Source organism: Fundulus heteroclitus, chromosome 4 (assembly GCF_011125445.2).
Source record: "Fundulus heteroclitus isolate FHET01 chromosome 4, MU-UCD_Fhet_4.1, whole genome shotgun sequence".
Classification (NCBI taxonomy): Eukaryota; Metazoa; Chordata; class Actinopteri; order Cyprinodontiformes; family Fundulidae; genus Fundulus; species Fundulus heteroclitus.
The window spans coordinates 35,689,462-35,711,428 of NC_046364.1; the positions used below are offsets into that span (position 1 = coordinate 35,689,462).

Genomic DNA, 21,967 nt, shown 5'->3' on the forward strand with positions numbered 1-21,967 from the left:
ACCTGGGTTATTTTTCTTTTTAAGCCATTCTGTTGTAAATTAGCTACTCTGCCTTTTGTCATCTCACATTCCTGGTTCCACTTTCAGGTGGGCTTCACTGGTGATAGATGGCTTCTCATTTGCCTCAGATTTAAACACTTTGTTACACAAGCGAGTTCGTAAAAAGTAAGGTTACTGTGATGTGGACTGAAAGGTTGGGGTTTCAATACAAAAAATGCACACTTTGCAGACTGTTGTGCCGGACATGAAGCCTCTAAAATGTAGAGCAAATTATTGCTGACACAAATAAGGGAATCAAGAAACCAGGAGAGCCCCACTTATCTCTTCTTTTTGCAGGGCAGACTAGTGGGTTCCAGTCAAAAACAATACAATGCTTTGTTGTAAATAAAAATTCCTAGTTGTCAGACGTTGTGGTCTAACGTTGCCTGGAAGATATTCTGGCAACGTTAGTGATATTTTCACTTTTCTGAACTTGACTCCAGTTCTGAATTAGGAGGGAAAACAGCTTTTTTGCTTTTTTTTTTTTTTTTTTGAACAGCTTTAATTGGCTATTTTTTGTTTTTGTTTTTTTTTTTTCTTTTTTTAGCAGTTGTACACTTTTAAAAACACTAGTGTTGTGTAATAGAGAGAAACGGATCCAAATTTAGTGGCTCAATCCCGATCTCCAGTTTTTGTTATCTAGAAAATTCAGTAATACAGAAAGCGTGGCCAGAACATCCCTTACAAACGAGGAGACGGCGTGTAACTTTGTCAAAACTGACGGGTTGAAGGTCACTGTGGTTCGAATGCAAGAAAATAAGTTATCAATGTTTATGAATCAACAGGGCTCTCATCTGTCTAGACATCTGCTCTTCTCTGTTATTGTATGTTATAGTACGTGACCAAAGTCTGAATTGTCATAATAGCAGCGTTGTTTCAGCGTGAGACTTACCTTATCACACACACCCAGAACAAGTGCTGAAAAACATGGCATGGGAAAGAGACATGCTTTTCATTCTTACCTTTTTATAAGCAGGTCAAACGTCCATTTGATGAGTAAACGAGCAGGATATTTACAGCAAACTACAACTGTGAAGATTTTTTTTTCTTTTATTTTTGTGTGGGTTTTTAAAACGTGTTTTAACCGTGCCAGAAAACATCAGTTTTGGTTAAAACGCCCAGGCATCTTCCTGCCACTCGGCTGCTGACAGGTTACAGCTATACGTGCTGAGCTGGTCTTGTTTTTCTGGAGGCCCTGCATTGATCTTTTAACGCACAGCTGTGATCTTTATCACACAGCCCGAATGTTTGGTATTAAACGAATTAAAAGGGGGGGGCATTAAACTCCTTACATTGGTTTAAACGTTTAAACTACCAGTACTAGATATGAGCTTTAGTATTTGAAGTCTGGAGTTGAAACTGTTGCACGCTGCTATAACTTAATGCACCGTTTTCACTCAAATACTTTTGTGATGTTAGTTTGCTACAATCGCCTTTTTGTTGGGGCGCAGCACATCTTTGCTTCTTTGGTTATTTAAGAAAGCTATGAACATTTGCTCTCCTTGTTTCCTTTTGAGAAAAACAAAAACAAAACAAAAAAACCTGTACCATGGGGCCGCAAATAAAAACCTTTTTCAGCAGGCGGCAGATCCTGCAGCGTTATTTGGTTGGTCATTGTGGTTTTAGTTTTTGATCCAGAGATGTTGAGCAATGAAAGGAACTTAAGGTTTAAAATGTGGTGAACTTTAGGAATTTTAAAATGGTTAAAATATTCTACGTTGCATGTGGTTTATAAGTCTGATTATTTAAGGTCCCATTTAGCAAAGGTCATAGAAACAAAGACAAAATAATAGGATTAGAAGGTTATTATTAAACTGCCACATTGCACACATTCCTTGTGGATTAGCACTGATAGTAGTCATACCCTCAAACTAGCAAAAACTTATTCAAAAAAACATAAAGCACAGCCTGTTCCCTCGCAAGTGAAATATCCTAAATTGAACATATTTGTTACCCTAAGGCATGCATCTTTTACTTTTATTCATTAAAAACATCCACTTTCCCACCAAGTTCTGCTTATTTCCCTTTTTATTGAGCTGGGGAATTTTTTTCGAAGGTTAGTGGAAGTGCTTACCTCACCAGAATGGAGTCCAGTAGACCCAGCTTCAAAAACACAGCAACAATCGGCTGTGTCTGGTAACTTTCCACAGTTTGGGCTGTGGTAGCTCCTACTCTAAAACGACTGAAACATTTAGCCTGACTTTTAGCATATGTAATATTCAGTTGTGTTTTGTATTTTTCGAGGTAACATTGAAAAGGAGTGTGAACGGGGGGATTAATTCATAGCATCTATGAGTATCTGTTTGTAACTCAAAATACAAGTCATAAAAAAAGTGTACTCTGAAAAGAAAACCTTAGCATAAAGCATAATATTGGGGTCCTAAAGAAGTTGAGAAAAGTATTACATTTGGCTTTTTTTATTATTATTATTTTCCAAGTCTAAATACGTTTGGAGAAAAATAACATTTAGTACAGAAAAATAGCTGAGTTGCCAGAGATTATGCCCTCTCATTCAAAAATATAAAAATTGGCCAGTTTTACTTTACTTTCGTCTCTACTAGATCAGTTTTTTGTACACTGTAGCTGTGGTTCAAAGCATTAAAAGCTCTACTTTTTTTTTAGTTTTTACAAACTACCTACTGGGCTTCAGAGAATCTGTAGCATACCCCAAATGCTGACTTGACTAATTTAAGTGGTATGGATTTCAGAAATAGAGCTGATCTAAGTTACTTCAGATGCCTTAAAAAACTGAAATATCCATTTACCATACTGCCAAATTGGAATCCCACACCAGTATTTCTTTTTATTTTTTTGAGTAATTTAAAATAATGTCTTATCAAATGGTCAAAGCGTTCTACAATATATGGAAATCAAAGTCTGAAAAGCAATTAAACTTTGCCCACAAATCTACCTCCAGTGCTAAAGTGCTGCTATTGCTTGCTTAGCACCAGTTCTGTTTGCAGCTCCGGAAGAACCAACTTCAACTCAGGATAACCGGCGATTTCTTTTCACCAACAACTTTAAGCAGAGAACGGCCTTTGTCAAGAGCTGGACACAGGCCCCCTACAGATTGATAACTAGAGCTGCATCAACTCACTGGCTTGCAACATTCACCCCTTTTTTAGACAAGCATGTAATGACAGTGGACAGTTGATTGCCACTGAGCCTGCATGTAGCGATGTTGTAAAATAAATCCTCTCCTTTTAACAGGAAACAAACTTCCAGTAGAACCAAACTCTGTGTGAGTGGCCATCTGCCGCGACCGATTTGGGGTTGGAGAAGACAGAAGATACACAAAAGAGAAACACAGACATGCTGATTTCGCAGTACTTTCTATTTTAAAGAGAAAGTAGGAAGCTAGTTACCTGACTCCGCCAGATAGATTTGCTTCGCATATCCATCTGGAAACCTTCCGTTGAAGTAATTTTGGAAAGGGGCGAAAATACTGGTTAGCTGATTGGCCTATGTTGGTGATAGACGGGCCAAATAAACCAATCAGATTCGTCGTCGCTCTGTTACGAGCGACGACGACCACACAACCACAAGCCAAGCTACTCTTGCTGCTGCAGGTAAAGGCTCGTTAGCTCAGCAGAGAAATACTCTGTAATTCCGATAAAACTTGCTTGATAGCCACGCTAACGCTAGTTTCATCGTCTGAAGCTGCCATGTTCTTTAGACTGAACTGTCGCGCTTCCCGTTGCGTCACACCTCAACCCGCCTCAAAGCCAACGCTGATTGGTGAACGGCTCCAAATTTTCTTTAACGGAGAGTAGCCAGACTGATCTGCGAGTGAAGCCTTGAAAGCTCGCGAGATCAGGATGGTCTCACGAGGCTAGGAAGCTAGCGGTATTAGTAACTCCTTTTGTGGCTTTATTTAGGACAGAAACACAGCCAAACATATCTGAGCCAGTTTTATAAACATTGCATGATTAAATGGAGTTCAGGTGCTTTGAAGCTGTGATATAGCTTTTTACTTTAGCACCAATTTGAAGCTGGAAGCAGCTGCTAACCTTAGCGTTTTTTTTTTTTTTTGGTGGCTAACAGATAGCCAGAGTCTCAATAGAGTGAACATAAAACGCACACCTTGACATCTGATCATATTCACCTCCACCGTACCAGATTAAGTTGCGTGCCGACTGCAACTAGATAGCGTTTTCTGGTACTGACTTCCCCTTTTACAAGAAATGTCGGGGTGTTTTTAATGTGGTGAAAAAAACAGACGATCACTTAACACGCTTACAAATTAAAGTGAGTTGGTTAATGAATGAGTTTATTTTCAGATGCAGGTCCTTGGAAAACCTTTGCCAAAATGTCCGTGTTGTTTTTAACTCTGGTAACTTAACTTCATCCTTGAGCTCCACTCAGTGGGTACAGATGTAAACAGAGACGGATGCACTTTTCCCCCTTAGGAGCAAAAGGTTATGGTTCAAAATAACTTGATTGTTTTTAATAAGAATAAGATAAGTAAGTGATATAACTCTTCTGTTATGGGTTTGTTTCTTGTACTTCTTTTTTCTTTATTTTTTTCCCCATTTTTTTTTTTCTGTGGATCTTCGAACAAATTCATTTCTACCAGTATTTACTGGTTGCCAATGATAATGATTAGAATAATGATTAGATAATGATTGCCACTATCACATGATAACTATGTGATAGTGGCAATAAAGTAAAAATCATGTTTGATTAGATGTAAGCATCAACAAATGCTGCATTTACTATTCAGAATATGTGTAAATCCAACTATTGCGTACTGTGGCTCGGGTCTGGTAAAACCACCTTTTGCATGATGGGTAAGTTTTGGGTTTAGTTGCTTTTATGAACATTTAACTTTATGCATTCATACATTTATATTCAAAAATAGTTTGATGAATTTTTGACACATTTTTATTATCACACAATAAATGTAACCAAATATTATGATTGAATTTAAAGTCCAAAGATCAGAACACCGTTAAATCTCATGTTCCATCTGCTCCACGTCACACATCCTCTGCCTTTTTGTTTAGGGGCTACCTCAGGAAGTCCACTCCACGTCCCGTTGGGCTGATTTGGGTGTTGAAATTCTCACATACAGCTGTTACAGCAACATGCAGAGATGATTTAAAGACTGCAGTACATGTGTCCAAAGTGCATGGCAGTGTAGCACGGAGGATAAAAGCTGGAATCCATCATTTTTAAGGCATCTGGTGCAAGGCTGTTGTGCAGCGCTGCGTACTCGGTGACCCCTCCACATCGCTCCAACCTTCACTATCAGTCACGGTTGTATTCAGGAGGGCGACACGACCTGCGGCTCAAGCCTGCACCAAAACTTCACACAGGGCTTCTGCGTAAATCACCGTGGGGCTGAGGCTTTGCTTTGTAATAAATGACACCTTCCTGCGTGCCGTTGCCTCATCAGAAGAGGTCAGAGGATGAGAAGGAGTCGGGGGTTGGAAAGAGGGGGGGATTGTATCTGGGAAAGAACACTCTGTGCCAGAAAATGCAGCGCCGGCTTCCTCCTGCTGAGCACAAACAGCTTGCTGAATGGCTGGTGAGACCATGCAGTCTGGAGGTTCTGATTGGTTTTAAAATCAGCCAGGAGGTGGGCCTGAGGGTCATCCCCTCACAAAGACGGTCCATTTCTGAAAATAAATGATAGCAAAATATAATTGTAAAACACACCTATGCTTATTTTAATAATAATTATGTACCAAATTAATAATGGTAATGAATTGTGGGGTTAAACTCTGTAAACTCTTTAAAGGGGCAACTTTATTTACATTTTTTTTTTCTGAATGCAGCAGTAACCTTGTTGCAAATAAAACCGACTCGTTTAATCTCCGTTAAGAAACCAACAACATCGTCTTGGAATCTGCCCTTTGCATTTTATCTCTGGATGTAACGGACCTCCGGTTCCCATAAGCGACCCGACTGTTCCTGCATCAGTTTGAAATAAGTCGTCTATGACAAACCTGCTGCATTTAAACAGGAGGCAGCAGTGCGCACCAGTTCTCGCCTTGCCGTCTTTATTTTTGTTTGAAAGATTCGGTGGAGACAGGAAGTTGAAACGCGTCCGACCGCTCTGTCACTCAGCAGCATCCTTGAAAACTCAGCATTGTTTCCTACAAACTTCACTTTGTTTAGTTTGTGTTTAAACGCAGCCTCTGGCTGACCCAGTAAGACGACGTTGCAAAAAAAATATGGCAGTTTACTGTTCCTCCAGCTATTTCCTCTCTCAGATAAACTTCTCCTTTGCTTTATGGCTTTAGAACTGACACAAACTAGCGAACCGTGATATTTTTATGTTACAAAACTGCCTATGTTTATTTAGCCGTTAGTCTTTGTTTCTGTGGCAAACATTCGTAGGTGAGTTGGCGCAGGTCTGCCTCTCAACTGAGTGATACTAGAGATGAGTGAAACTCTCACCTGTGTGTTGATGCTTAAGGTGCACTTTTAGCTTTTATTTCCCTGCAATAACCCCATGCTTTATTTAGATGGTTCAGATGTTAGCCAGCGAGCTTTTATAGCTGTCAGCGCTTCTTTTTCAGTACCTTATTTAATTCACCTGCCATCAGTTATAATGTCTCTTTGTTTTTTTTTTTTTGTTTTTTTAAGAGGGTGCCAGAGTAAGTGAAGGAAAATGTAAATGTTTTATTGTCTGGGTTTGAAGCAGTCTTCATGCTTTTTTTATCTGAGTGGCTCCTAGTGTTTTGCTAGCGCCATGTCATTAATTTTCCTGTAAATGCAAATTGTTCCTTTAGGCACTAATGTCATGCCAAAGGTTTATTCAAGCTCACTCAGTTCTGACTGGTTTTAATTCTGCTTTTGTGTTTGCAAAAGCTAGCCAATGTGAATTAACTAAAGAAAAAAAACATATCTGTTGCTATTTTTTACTTATATAAAAGGTATTTTCTGCATGTTTAAACATTCTCCCCCTCTCTCTGTTCCTATCCTCCAGAGTGTCCTGAAAAGTGTGGACGGCAGGCGTGCACAGCCGACGGTGAGTGCTGCCATCCTCAGTGTCTGGGCAGCTGCACGCTTCCCGACGACGACACCGCATGCGCCGCATGTGTGCATTACTACCACAACGGCAGATGTGTGGCCGACTGCCCGCCAGGCACGTACAGGTTCGAGGGTTGGCGTTGCATCAGCGCCGAGTTTTGCTCTAAAGTGCACCTCCCTGACTACTACACCTTCGTCATCCATGGCGGGGAATGTATGACCGACTGTCCATCCGGGTACACGCGATCCACACCCGACAGGTGAGCTGCAGTTAACCCGGAGCTTTAAACGCTTTGGAAATTAGTCATGCTGCTTAAACACATTCAAACTCTGCCACGCCACAACCACAAACTTCCATTATTTGGATGGATTTCATAGACCTATACAACACAGGGCATGATTGCATCATACATAATAACCTGTCAAATGTGGCTGGTTTTTGTGTTCAGTCCCTCTTAGTTAATACTTTGTAAAAACAGCTTTTGTGGCAATTACAGCTACGGTTCTTTAAGGCATGTCTCTACTAGCTTTGCATATCTAGACATGGAGATGTTACCTATGTTTCTCACTGTAGTTGTAATTTGATAAAATAGGAAAATGTTCCAGATGTTTCAACATTTTTAAAAGACACTACTTGTAAGGGGTTTTCCTCCTCATATGTTGTGGAACAAGAGATTTTTAAACGTGCAGAAAATAAAAGGTTAAAGTCGTTCTTTCGGAGACTGTCAAAGGTGTTTATTGAAGGTGTACATTTACCGCGTTCTTCCTCTTCTTCATCCGTCTCTGTGACCCTCAGCATGACGTGCACTGCCTGCGATGGCCTGTGCGACAAAGTGTGCGACGGGAAGACCATTGACTCCATGGATGCCGCTCAGTCTCTCAAAGGCTGCACTGTTATCAAAGGCGACCTGCAAATCACCATCCGCAGAGGCCGTAAGTACCGCAGGGCACCGCAGCCGCGCCGCACGTCACTTCAGCTTTACTTTAAGGGCTGCTGTAAAAGTTTTCAGTGAGTTCTAAGATGTTAAAACGGTATTAACAGGCTTCCTCTTTTTACTGTATGAAGGTTTAAATAATTTTACAAACTGGGAATTATTTTGAACCAATGTATGCGTAGCAAAAACAAAAACGTGATGTCATAAAACTGGTGTGTGTTTTCAGATAACATGGTGGCAGAGCTGGAGAGCTTCACAGGTTTGATCCAGAGGGTGACGGGTTACGTCCGGATCAGACATTCTCACACTCTGACCTCGCTGGCCTTCCTCCGCAGCCTGAGATACATCGATGGAGAAAGCCTTTATGAAGAGTAGGTCCTCTCGTCACCACAAACTTATTTAAATCAGCACAGCCACATGTTTTATTTAAATCTGACTTATAACCTGCTTATAGATTTTTAATACGTTTTGTTAGGGGTGGTCTGACCAGGTTTCTTTTTGTCTGTAATACTGATCCGAGTCATTTAAGTACACCTATTTGCTGAAGTCATATCCCAATACCTTATTAAAATCAATACCATGTGTTGAAGCTTAAAAACTCTGTTGCTTCAAAGTTCAGAACAGTAATGTCTTGTTTTTACAGAGTTACGTTTCTCCTGGACAGAAAAATTATCAAATCCCAACAGGAGTTTCTGCAGGACAGCCTTGTGTTTCTAAAGATTTATGACTTATGAAGCTAATCCTCAATAAACAACTATTGCTCCTGTTGGCCATTTTTTTTCATGAAGCTCAGTTTGCTGAAGTGCTGCTGTATCATTTTATGCTTTCAGTTATTTAGGTGCAAAACCTTTCCTGGTTCGTAAAGGTCGGACTTGGCTTTTTTTAATGTTGCAGTAACCATAAAACTAAAACAACATCCCTTCTATGGATGTACGATATACCGTCATTAACATCGGTATTGGCCAATGTTAGTAATTTTTTTAAATATTGATATCGGTCCGATAAATAAAACTGGGCCAATATTAACAACCAATGTTTATTTCCAGCTAGTTGCCCTTTATACTGTACCTGTTTTTAAAGAGGGGGAGGTGAAGGTGTTGGTCATGCAGTCATGTTAAAGTGACAGTGATGCATCACTGCCGGGATTGTGTTTTTTTCTTTTTTTAATCAAGCAGAGATTTAAAAAAAAAGCAGTGTGTAAGTCTAAACTAAAACCCACCTTCAAAAATTCAGTTAGAATAGTTTTCAGTCGATACAAACTTTTACAAAATTGAACAATCACAGAAACGTAAATATTTGTGCACACACACGTTGATAAATATCGGTTATCGGACATAACAGCAATATTAATATTGGAAATCGACATCGGTCCAAATTTTCATATTGGTGCATCCCTAATCCCTTTAGTCATTATAGTTTCTGCCCTCTGTTTAGGATTTCCGTGCAGCATATAACTTCCATTGTTCCTGCTGTTCTTTCTGACGCAGGTAGATGAACAGCTGCTTTCTGAAGCACATTTCATGATTCTCTCAACATGTATTTTTTTTTTTCTCCTGTTGATTGTCTAAATTAATATGAGGTATTCTGTTACACAACTATGGCTCTTTCAGTGTTCAAACCTGAATGGATAGCTGACATAACCTCAGAAAACTGTTAATGTTTTTCCACTTGGTTTAATATAAATCTTGTACACACTATGGACATTTCAAGCACATTGTGGCTTTTCTTCCACTTTCATAGTTGAGCCAAAAGTTAACTCTGAATAGATGCATTGATCAGGTTAATACGTTACTTATCCGAAGTCTGTAAAGCATGTTAGTAAGCTCATTGAGGCTAGAATTTGTTGTATCCTTGCCATTCCTTGCACGTGGAAGCATATAATATGTTATGTATTTTATGCATAGTGTCTTCAGCCTTCATGGGATCGCTAGTAAAACCCAGAATACATTTTTCTCAACATTTGTCCACAAATAAGATATCCTGAACATGTTAGAGACCCACAGGTGCTTCAAAAACATTCCTTCCAAAGACAGTTACAGAAATGTCCATAGATAAAGTGAAAAGATTTCCACTAAACATAGTCATCTAACTAAATATACTGCAGCTGTCCGATTGCATTTTTACAGGTTATATCTGTAGCTACTGTGGAACATTAATTGATTTCACTTAAGCATCCGATTTCTAATGGCAGAGAAAACTGTCAGGCACAACTTTATCCCTGTTCGCCTAGTAGTGCTTCGGTCCCTCCTTTCCTACCAAAGCAACCCTGGCCTGTCAACACATGGACTTCTCTACACCCCTGATGGTGAGCTGTGGTATCTGGCACCAAGATGTTAGCAAGCAAATCCTTTAAGTCCTGTAAGTTGCAAGGTGGCTCCTCCTTGGACCGGTTCGCCCAGCATATCACAGATACTTGATTGGATTAAGATCTGGGAAAGTTGGACTCAGTCAAAGCCTTGAACTTCTTGTTGTGCTTCACAAACCGTTTTTAACCCCTGGTTGCTTTGTGGCATTGTGAATTATCCTGCTAACAGAGCCAATGGCACATTGGGAATGCTGTTTTCATTAAAGGCTGCAGAGGATCTGCAACAATATTTAGAAATGTTCATGAAGTCTACGCACCCCTGTTAAGAACATCTTCCACTTGTAATGTGACATATATCCTGGACAGCTTGAATGAAAAACTGATTGACATATCTTAGAAGGAAACATTTAGAAAAACCTAAGAAAATCTTGTTGTATAAGCGTGTATACCTTGTACCTGAGGATGTGGCTGTGTTTAAAATAAGACACCTCATTTCCACTAATGTTGAATACCAGTCAGTACAAAATACTTATTATTCACCCCAAATAATTGAGCTGTTTATGTTAGACTGTTTTTATTTACATCTCCCAGAGGAATCTGATTTTTAAGGGGTATTAGTCAGGAGAAGGGTACAAAATAATTTCAGACGGATTAGGTTTATTGCAGAACACAGTAAACACATTTTTACTTTGAGCAACGGTGACGTTATAAAGAACTTTTCTTTCTTCCAAAGTTGAAATGATGAGGAAAAAATGGCAACATTACAGAAGCTACGGGAATTTCTGTCACGTGTAGTACATGTGACGAAAATCTCCTGTATTCTTCAAATGTCTGGGCCTGGTTAAATTTTCTAAAGAATTTTTAAAGTCTCCCAAATGCATTAATTGTGTTCTGGTCTGAGGAAATCAACGCTGGAACCTTTTTTCCCATAATTCAAAAGGACGTGTTTGATGCTGAGCATCAACAAACCACAGGGAAGCACGGTGGCGGCGGCATCATGTCTGGGACAGTTTGTTCTAGAGTCGTCTTTCTTAAGGTCACGCTCTCATTCGTCCAGCTGTCAAAAGTCTCACTCTTGTCAAACTCACTCAAATCCTTAAACATGCCCATTTGTTTCTGCTTAAATACATAATGTATCATCTGGCCCGCTAACAAGTGCCGTGAGCGTGTTATTCACTCGTCAGTAGCCTCGATGTTTTGCCTGACTGTACAGTCTACACAAACCTTGGATGCAGGATAACCTCCAAGCAGTGCCTGGAAAGGTTGTCAGGGTCATGGTGAGCCCTTCGCTCCCTCCTTCCTCTGTTTGTCTTTGAGTTCGCTGGAGTCTAACCGTCCCAAGGTCCACATTACACTCATTCCTTGATGTTTGGATGTCACCCAGGGATTCATAAACTCTTGTCTGGTTAATAAAGTGATTTACTAGGTGATTTTTGTCAGTTTAAAAAAAAAAAAGATTTATTTGAAGAGTTAAAATAAGAAAAGTGAAGCATGTTTACTTGCAGTCTGGCATGATTCATTGCAAACTTATTTACAGTGAAGCACCGTGTTACTGGCTTGCTTTTCCTAGCTTGTTTATCTGGTTTGTCCCTGCAGCATGTACGCCTTCTCAGCGTTCGACAACCAGCAGCTCCAGTATCTTTGGGACTGGAAGCAGCACAACCTGACCATAAAAGCGGGCAAGCTGTTCTTCAGGGTCAACCCGAAGCTGTGCATGTCGGAGATCCGCAAGATGTGGGAAAAGACGGGCGTCCGGGGCCGCTTTGATGAGACGGACTTCCGAAACAATGGCGACAGAGCCAGCTGTAAGAGGCAAAACGAACCTCCATCCAAAAACCACAAGCATTTAAATTGCTACGTCCAGTTTACTCTAGTTTAGGAGCAGTTTGCAAACACCTCCTATGTACTCATTTCCCCTCTGAAGCATATGTCAGTATTTACAGCATCATACTCCCTGCAAGACTAATTGCAGCCTAATTTTGCGTGCACAGATTGAAGTACTTTAGGTGATCTTTCTTAATTATTTGCTGCCCTCTTAGGTGAGAGCACCATCCTGCAGTTCACGTCCAACAGCACCAGCAGCACCAGGATCAAGCTGACATGGCAGCGCTACCGACCTCCTGACTACAGAGACCTCATCAGCTTTATAGTTTACTACAAGGAGGCGTAAGTTTGTTTCACTTATTTACTGCTCTTTTAACCCCAGATGAACACTGCTGAGAGTGGAGGTAAAAAAATATTAACGTAGCTAAAATATGTCTTGATTTAATAAGGTCACAAATGTTTTATTCTTTTCTGGATGTTTAATTTCTGCCGCTTTTAAACTCTTAAGCTGACAAACTGACCGATCTTTCCAGGCCGTTCCAGAATATCACAGAGTTTGAGCGGCAGGATGGTTGCGGTTCTAACAGCTGGAATATGGTGGATGTGGAACTGAGACTGGATAAGGAAACAGACCCCGGGGTTCTGCTCTCTGGCCTGAAACCCTGGACGCAATACGCCGTCTTTGTTAAAGCGATCACCCTCATGGTGGAAGACAAACACATGCCCGGCGCCAAGAGCAAGGTGGTCTACATCCGCACCAGCCCCTCTGGTATGTAGGTTTTTTTTTTTTTTTTACTGGTTATCTGTTGATCTTGTTGCAATGGTCATAGGGTTTGAGACAGTAATGTAAAGCATTTATCTGTATTTTTAGCCTTTTTGGAATATATTTGTGCTACTTGAAAAAATTGCTTAACGCAAGACTTGGTGAAACTGATTTATTACAAAATTTGTACAAAGGGGAAAAAATGTTTTTACATCAAACACAAAAATTGTTCAGAACACAAAAATTGTTCTGTTTTAGCATGTTTTCCTTCCACTTAACTTTCCATAAGATGGCCATAGCATAACATTTAATTTCTTTATTGATCCTATATAACAATTAAATTCTTTGAGAAGCCCAATTTCTTGTTTTAATTTCCTACAAGCCATAATAATAGAAAGAAAATACTCTAATCTCTGTGTAATGACTCTGAATCAAGAGTTGGACCCTTGGAATTAAATTATAGAAATACATTTTTTCATGATAGTTTATTAAAAATACAGATCTACAGTTAATCCAGAGCTTTGTCTGGCACACCTGTGGTGTTTGAGCCTCCTCACTCATTTCTTCTGGGCTGCTTTTACTTGTGATCACTGCCCTCTGGTGACTCCTCCACTGCACTACAATCTAATCTCTAGCCATTATTAGGTCAATTAACGCAACACAGCATGCATAGTTTTGACACTAGGCAGCTAAGAATCCTAATCATATAATTGTGATACGGTGAAGCAGAGCCTAAAACTGCGAATCTATCCGTGATTAGATGTTGTGAGAGTTCAGAAATCATCACTACGTCCAGAACAGTCCGTTTCTGGTACGCAGCAGAAACCCCCTGCAGCATTGGGGTGATTTTTCTTTTTAGAGACAGTGAGGCTTCTTGTCAGAAACTTATTCAAGCACATCTTTAGGAGATGAGGGAAGGATATTTGAAATAAACACAGCTGCAACTCAAAGGCATTGAGCGACGCTGATTTACAGAACTGTAATTCAATTAGATGAGATGGAAGACTGCATAAAGGCCTGCATAAAATAAATCCAGCTGCAGTGCTGTGATGTCAGGAAAACACAGCTGCCCTGGCAGCCTGTGCATCCTATCCTTTAGGAGAGCACGTTCCCTGCAGCTCCTATAGCTGTGCCTTTTCCCTTTCAGCGCCCTCCATGCCTCAGGATGTGCGGGCCTACTCTAACTCGTCGACTCAGCTGGTGGTCCGCTGGTCGCCCCCCGTCTCGCCCAATGGAAATCAGACTTACTACTGGGTGAAGTGGCAGCAACAAGCTGAAGACAAGGAGCTGTACCAGCATAACTACTGCTCCAAAGGTATCCCCACACAACCGTTTGCACACACCACGTCTTTCTGTGGAATGAAACCCGATAGGACCACTCATCCTTCTGTCTCCTCCATTCAGAGCTAAAGATCCCCATTAGGATCGCTGCCACAGGGATTGGAGACCAGGAGGAGGATACAAAGCCCACTAAACCAGATCCTGATGGAGCAGACAAAGGTCCGTGTTGCCCCTGCCCCAAATCAGTGGAAGACCTGGAGGCCGAAGCCGCCGATGCCTCCTACCGAAAAGTCTTTGAAAACTTCCTGCACAACTCCATTTTTACACCAAGGTAACTTGCTCGTCTTCCTGATTTTTTACTGTGCAGCTCAGATGTGTGACTGTAGCTCCGTTTTCACTTCACTTTTTAGTTTTTATTTTCTGGGTTCAGGGTTGCAGCATCCTGCTTTGAACCAAAGACATCTGCAACACATTATTTCTCTCGGTCCCTCCACACACAAACATACGCACACGTCTCAGCCCAGTTGATGTAAATTAGCTTTCAGTGTGCTTGGCATAAACATGCGGAAGAGTTGGACGCGCTCGCTTGTGAAGATCAACATCAGGTGACGCATGACTCCGAAGATACATTTTCCTGTTTACCTCAAACTAACTGTGTGTTCCAGCAGAAGCAGTGGTGTGGAAATCAGACTCAGATTTTTTTTTTAATTATTCAATTGTTTGAACTTTTCTTTAAAGAGAGAAGCTAATGACATTGTCACTTGAAATGTCCCCACTTTATAGTCTTAAAATAAAGAAAATCCTGTAAAGTTTTTCTTCTTATTGTTTTCAAAAAAAATATATAATTTCTAATCTACATAACCAAGTAACATTAAAATTCAACAGGATTTTTACATTAATATTATTTAAAGTCGTGCCAGTCAGAGATTTTACGGCTCATTTCCGTTCACTGATTTTGCAATGCTTTGATTTGCCTGTAATAAATTTAGCTGAACTATAAACCGCTATAAATTACTATTCTTCCGCATTCTGGATAAATTGAAACGGTATCCATATTTCTGATAAAATGCTTGATCAACCAAATAATGGCTTTCTCAAATATAGTCCAAGCGGCCTCTCTCTGCATCGCTGAAAGTCGGTAAAAATCTCCCGGCAATTGGAAATTTACAAGTAAAGCCCAAATAAATACAATCAATCGTATTTTCTACTTTACAGAAAAAATTCTGGCTCACTATTCTTTTTTTATGTTTACACACCTAGAATGTAGAAATGCAACAAATCACAAGGTATTGATTTTTTTTTTTCTTTTACAGTATCCACTCTAAAAGAAAAATGTCTGTTTCCTGCTTAATATTAGAAAGAGAAACCTACATTGATAAATCATCCATTCATTTGCTGCAACTATACAGCTTTTAGCAGCCGTAATGCTGTTAATAAATATTTAATGGACAGAGGCAGTAAAAGAGATTTCACTGATGTCACACTTGGACAAAAATGATGACAGTTTTTATGATTAAATGATTAACAGTTTTTATGTTTATGTTTCTACTGACTTTATATTTAACACCTTGTTGATATAATGGGCTGACTTTAAGTCGTCGTCCCTCAATAACAACTTTCAGACCGACTTTTGTCAGCGGATACATGCCGATCATTGTACGTCAATCCTGTCACCAGCTTATTTCGTCATGCTTCTCTAAAACTAATGTATCACACTTGCTTATTAATATTTAGCTGGGAATCAGTTTAAAAATATTCTTACTGACAGAAAAAGTTAATTTAGACAAAATCTGATCTACAAGCAGCGGTTAAAGTACGGACATGCCGTGATTTGCCAGGAGCTGTCGCCTCCAGAGCAGGTATTCGAGGATCGAGAAGCTTTATTGTCACTGCGTGTTACCATAATTACATGTGCGTTTCCCTATCCTCGCCACCTGGGGCCTGTTGGTGAGGAAGGCACTGATCCAGGAGCAGAGTGGTGCAGATAATCCCAGGTTGTGGAGCTTCAGTGCCAGCATGTCTGGGAGCACGGTGTTGAAGGCTGAGCTGAAGTACACGAATAGCATCCTAACTTAGGTGTTGAGATACTGCAGATGAGTCAGAGCTGTCTGAAGTGCTAACGAGACAGCATCCTCCGTGGAGCGACTCTCTCTGTAGTGGAACAGGCCAGCAGAGATGAAGTCACACTTGGAGAGAGGAAATGTCTAGGTTTAATGACACCATCTTCATCACTGTTTCTTTTCACCTACAGGCCTCCGGATCGGCGTCGCAGAGATCTTTTTGGCGTGGCCAACTCTACTCGTGCTCGCCGCTTCCAGCTTTTGGTCAACAGCACCGTGGTTCCCCCTCTGCAGGCCGGCGGTAACGGCAGCGTCCCTGACCCGGAGCCGGCCGAACAGGATTACGAGGTCATGGAGCAAACGGTGACCGAACGCGAGCTTCAGATAACTGGCCTGGAGCCTTTCACGGTTTACCGCATCGACGTTCACGCCTGCAACAGGCAGGTGCAGCACTGCAGTGCGGCTGAGTTCGTCTTCTCCAGGACCAAGCCCGCAGGTTAGAAAAGAACAGATAAGGACACCAGTTTCTGATTGGTCACTGGTTCTGTTCTACTGGAATACTAAAGACGATTAATGGCCAGAAAATAAATATTCCTTTTGATTTTCCAGAAAAGGCGGATGACATCCCAGGCCCGGTGAACTGGGAGGGCCACGAGGACTGGGTGTTTCTGCGATGGCCGGAGCCCGCTCGGCCGAACGGACTCATCCTCATGTACGAGATCAAGTTCAAACTGGCTGCCGAGGTAGGACAACATTTTATTCTGACATTTTAGTAAAATAAAACCCATGTTAATAAAAAATCTGAAATGTTATCTCACATTTCATAGTGATATTCAACACAGCACCTAGTAACCCAAAATAAATAAATGTTGTATGTAAACTGGCCGCTCAGCAAATCCATTAATTTGACCAGATTAGTTCAAGTTGAGGCCAAAATGATTTAGAACCCTGGCAGATTTGGATTTAAAATGAGTTTTATTCAACCCATAATTGTGTTTCTGATAGTAAACGAGTTGGGCATCACCAAAAGATAATAAAACAATTTATCAGTTTTGAAATTTTTTTTTTTGTTTGATACAAAAGGATCTTTCACAAGCTATTTCATTAATTAATGGAAAATGTTTATCTGCATTATAGCTATTAAAGTATTTTGCATGCTCCCGCTGATATTTAGACATTTGTTTTACATTGATGAGCTCAAAGTCTTTAAAGTTAGGAGGCCTCCTTTCCATTACTCAGATTTTTAGCTCCTTCCCCAGATTCTCTATCCGATTTAAGTCGAGACTCAGGCCTAGCAGCTCCAAAACGTTAATATTGCTTCCTGCCAGTAGAAACATGCTGGTAATATTAAAATTACTTTAAGCCATATGCTCATTTCTGTCTGCGTGTCTGTTAGGCCGAGAAACACGAATGCGTTTCCAGACAATTGTATCGAACCCAGCGTGGCGTTCGCCTGACCAACCTCAGTCCTGGAAACTACTCAGTCAGAGTGAGAGCCACATCACTGGCTGGCAATGGCTCCTGGACACAAAGCCTGAATCTCTATGTAGCTGAAAGTAAGAAAAACACTTCACCTTTGTTTCTTATTTTTATATTGTTTACGCATTAGAGACCTCTGCAGCCGGATTCATCAAAATGTTTATGTCAACAGGTTACGAAAACGTCTTTGCAATGATCTTCGTCCCAATCGTCATCATTATCCTAATCTGCTCTTTGGTCTCGATGTTGGTGGTCCTCAACAGAAAAAGGTGTGTCCACATAAATTATTTTTGAAGCTGGCGAGTCAAATTAGTGTCTCGATGTTATGTAGTACTTGGCTACAAAAAAAAAAAAAACTCCAGCTGGAATCCATCATTTGTCTGCTTGTGTGAGTTTTGTTTGGAGTATCTGTTGATTATTTTATTTTTATTTTTACAAGAGAAGAAGAACAGGCCCACGCAGTGCTTAGGAAAAAGTGTTCATATATTCTCGTTCTGCATGCCACACTTTTCAGATTGTTCTTTGTGAAACATTTAGGAAACTATGCGTCTCTCACAGCTGTGCACTACCTTCTGTTGCTCTATCACACAAAAAATCCAGTAAAATACATAGAAGTTTGTGATTGCAACGTTGCGAAATAGTAAAGGTTTAAGAGATATGAATGCTTTTCAAAGGCACTTTATGTTGTTTGAATGGAAGATAAACATATGACAGCAGTGCAACATAAGGAATGTCTCTAATAAGAAGTGTTTAATCTTTAATCAAACACTTTTTTTTTCCCCCTCCAGGAATAGCGATCGGCTCGGGAACGGCGTGCTGTATGCCTCGGTCAACCCTGAGTACTTCAGCGCCGCAGAAAGTAAGCGAAGTCTCCATGCAGCAGATGTAAAGGTAGACGGTCGACGCAGACGGTGAGGCTTTTGTTAATGTAAAGCTGCTGTCTTTTAAAAGTGTACGTACCAGACGAGTGGGAGGTGGCCCGGGAGAAGATCTCCCTCTGCCGGGAGCTGGGCCAGGGGTCGTTCGGGATGGTGTACGAGGGCGTGGCTAAGGGTGTGGTCAAAGACGAGCCGGAGACGCGGGTCGCCGTCAAGACTGTGAACGAGTCGGCCAGCATGAGGGAGAGGATCGAGTTTCTCAACGAGGCGTCTGTTATGAAGGAGTTTAATTGCCATCATGTGGTACGTACAAACAACACCTCAGGGTGTGTATACGGCTGTCAGGAAATCAAGTTTTAAAACTGCAGTTTGTTGGGGTTTTTTTGTGTGCAGGTGCGCCTTCTTGGGGTTGTTTCCCAAGGCCAGCCCACCCTGGTCATCATGGAGCTGATGACGAGAGGGGACCTGAAGAGTTACCTGCGCTCGCTGCGCCCTAAAGAGGTAGCGGCCGGCGCACAGCTGCACAGAAACACGGATGTTGTTTGATTCAGAAATAGGGCTGCGAGTTGTTTTTTTATTAAACAAAGAGAGGCATTCAGGGTGCAGCAAAGCGAGCCAATCCACATCAGTCACCGAGTGGTTTCAGTTTGTACAAACAGTTTTTCAGGGGGAAACGGCCTGCAGGTAATTTGGTCCATGCATCTTTACCACAGAGGCCCCGGAGGATTTGGATTGTCATAACACCCCCTCTTTAAGCGATCCCACATCTCTTCCACAATGTTTCAATCAGAGCTTTGCATGAGTCAGTCTCTGTGTCACGTAATCCTCCTTTAAATTGAAGATACCTTTTGACTGTATGTTCAATGTACTTTCTGCCTTGTTTCTTGTCTGTGTGCGTCAGCAGCAGCAGCAGTTTTCCTGCCTGTCCCTCCCCCCGCTGAAAAAGATGCTCCAGATGGCGGGGCAGATCGCCGATGGCATGGCGTACCTCAACGCCAACAAGTTTGTCCATCGAGATCTGGCGGCGAGGAACTGCATGGTGGCCGAGGACTTCACCGTTAAGATAGGAGGTAACGCGGAGTCACCGACGCTCTGGCACGCGCTCTCGCTTCACGTAGATGAAGTTGCGAGTTCTCATGGCGTCTCTGGGGGCGTCAACATCAACATGTTGATCCGCATTCCACTTCAGGGCTTTTTAGTTTGTGTTCTGCGTTGATGCTTTCAGGTTTAGTTCTTCTGTGAGAGAACTGCGTGACCTCTTAGTCTGAAAAACATCTACACAATTATAGTTACTGCTGCGCACTTCAATTTTAAAAGCTTTTGTGGTTTTAAATGTCTGTAAAACTTGCATGGAGTCCTCTCCGAGGGATTATAGGTAATTTAATACTATTTCTGGGGCTATAATCTCACTAAAGAACGCCTTCCTGTCCTAACTGGAGCCGTTCGACAGACAGCAATTACAGCAAGTGATGCAAAAAAATATATATCTTCTCAATATATAGACCTGTTTTTCAATCTGTTAGAATAGTATTGGTCTAATTCATTGTTTTTTTTTTTAATCTGAAGTGTATCTGTCTTGATCTCTCTGCAGATTTTGGCATGACCAGAGACATTTATGAGACCGATTACTATCGCAAAGGTGGTAAAGGTTTGCTCCCTGTCCGCTGGATGTCCCCCGAGTCTCTGAAGGACGGCGTTTTCACCACCAACTCAGACGTCTGGTAAGCAGACACGCAAACGCCAAACTGTGTGCTTGGTTCACAAAAATATCCTTTGAATGCCATATTCATAAAGAAAAGACAGACTCACCAAACCCCCTCTTATCTCCAATCTACTGTTTTCCTCTCTGTAGGTCGTTTGGGGTTGTATTGTGGGAGATAGCCACTCTGGCAGAGCAGCCTTACCAGGGCCTGTCCAACGAACAAGTCCTCCGCTTTGTAATGGAGGGAGGACTGCTGGAGAAACCACAGAACTGTCCAGACATGCTGTAAGACACCACACTCACGCCCGCCCCACAGAATCGCCTATTATGCTCCCATACCCTTGTCTGTTTATTTGCCATGTTTTCCTTTACTCTGGTTTGTAATTATAAGCGACTACAAGTTATTCCCAGCATGCAGCAGTGCTGCTGTGCATTGCTTGTGGCCTGTGAGAGTTTCTAAACAGCTCAATGCAGTCCCAGCCTGTTTGTAGCGTTGTGCGTTTCTGTGTTCTGGGACCTTTTGTTCCTAATCTAAAACAGGCCAAATATGAATCCACATCAAACAACTTGCAAGCTTGACAGACACATTTGGACACTAATGAGAAAATACCAAGGACATGGAGTCATAGCTTTGATGTTTTCTCCAGCATCGAGCATTTTAGGATAAACTTTTTTTTTACATTGTTTATGTCTTACTAATAAAATGTCACGAGGACTGGTGACTTTACCATGGACGTGCCACCAAACTGGAAGATCCTTTAATTCAACCATTAGGCAGACAGTGTAGTTATGAACAAAAATGTAGTTTTGTACAGATGAACATGTGGTAGTTCCCCGTTGATCACTGTTCTGTTCAACTCCTCTTGAGGTCGTCTGCATGCCTTTAATGCATCCATAACGTAACATCCTAGGAAGGAAGGGCGGGGAAACTCCTGCAGGTCAGATACTGACAAGCCTCCAATATTGATTGACAGGTGTTGTCTCGTCAATTGATTTTGGCAACTCTGCCTTCTAGCTTTAAGTCAGTCAATGAGTTTAAAAATAAATAAATCAGCTCATATAGTTCCTGTATTTGCAAATGACTGTGCCTTACAGGTTACCTTGCCACAACCTATAACTTATGTCTGTGATGTATGTGTTGTGTTCTGTTACTTTTCCAAAATGTACAGCCGAATTTCATATCATGCTTTTTAATGCCTTCCTTTTCAACTTTAAGTCATTCAGTTTTGATTTTTATAAATTAAAACCGCAATGCTTTAGCCTGCATTTCTTGTTATTGTTGCCCAAAAGCCAATTAACAGATTTGACAAATGGGTAAGCTGGAAGTTCTTGACCTTGTCCAGCAGCTCTGCAGCAAAAATTGTGACGTAATAAAAAAAAAAAAAAAGAAAATGTAATAGAAAACTGAACGGATTGAAAAATATATAATAAATAAATAAGAATATAAAGATATCTATGCATTACTGAGACAGATTACATTCAGATTTTCTGTACCTGCAGAAACTCAGAGTACACAACAAAATGCATTTAAGGGCTTTCAAGATGCAGGTAAAAGATACTTGCGACAAGAATGAAAACTTTGTTGTACAACTGTTAACAGGATTTATTTCCATTAGACATGTAGATAAATTCTTTAAAGGATTACCATACATTTGGGGGGTTAAATCCTTTGAGAACAGATCTCAAATCACTGTATGATGGGTTACGCTACTAAAGTACC

General features: G+C 41.0%; 1 protein-coding gene across 1 annotated transcript in view; it reads left to right on the forward strand.

The window, feature by feature from the left end:
* Positions 1-21,967, forward strand: part of LOC105930480 (insulin-like growth factor 1 receptor) — a gene marked incomplete in the record, with an annotated part of 83,733 nt that overhangs the window by 60,182 nt on the left and 1,584 nt on the right. Inside the window, 18 exon segments of the mRNA XM_036136479.1 lie at positions 6,977-7,280; positions 7,817-7,953; positions 8,182-8,326; positions 11,857-12,065; positions 12,300-12,426; positions 12,618-12,853; positions 13,995-14,162; positions 14,252-14,459; positions 16,380-16,684; positions 16,798-16,931; positions 17,585-17,744; positions 17,840-17,936; positions 18,456-18,526; positions 18,619-18,848; positions 18,939-19,046; positions 19,447-19,615; positions 20,137-20,266; positions 20,398-20,532. Of these exon segments, the coding sequence (XP_035992372.1) occupies positions 6,977-7,280; positions 7,817-7,953; positions 8,182-8,326; positions 11,857-12,065; positions 12,300-12,426; positions 12,618-12,853; positions 13,995-14,162; positions 14,252-14,459; positions 16,380-16,684; positions 16,798-16,931; positions 17,585-17,744; positions 17,840-17,936; positions 18,456-18,526; positions 18,619-18,848; positions 18,939-19,046; positions 19,447-19,615; positions 20,137-20,266; positions 20,398-20,532 (3,073 nt within the window).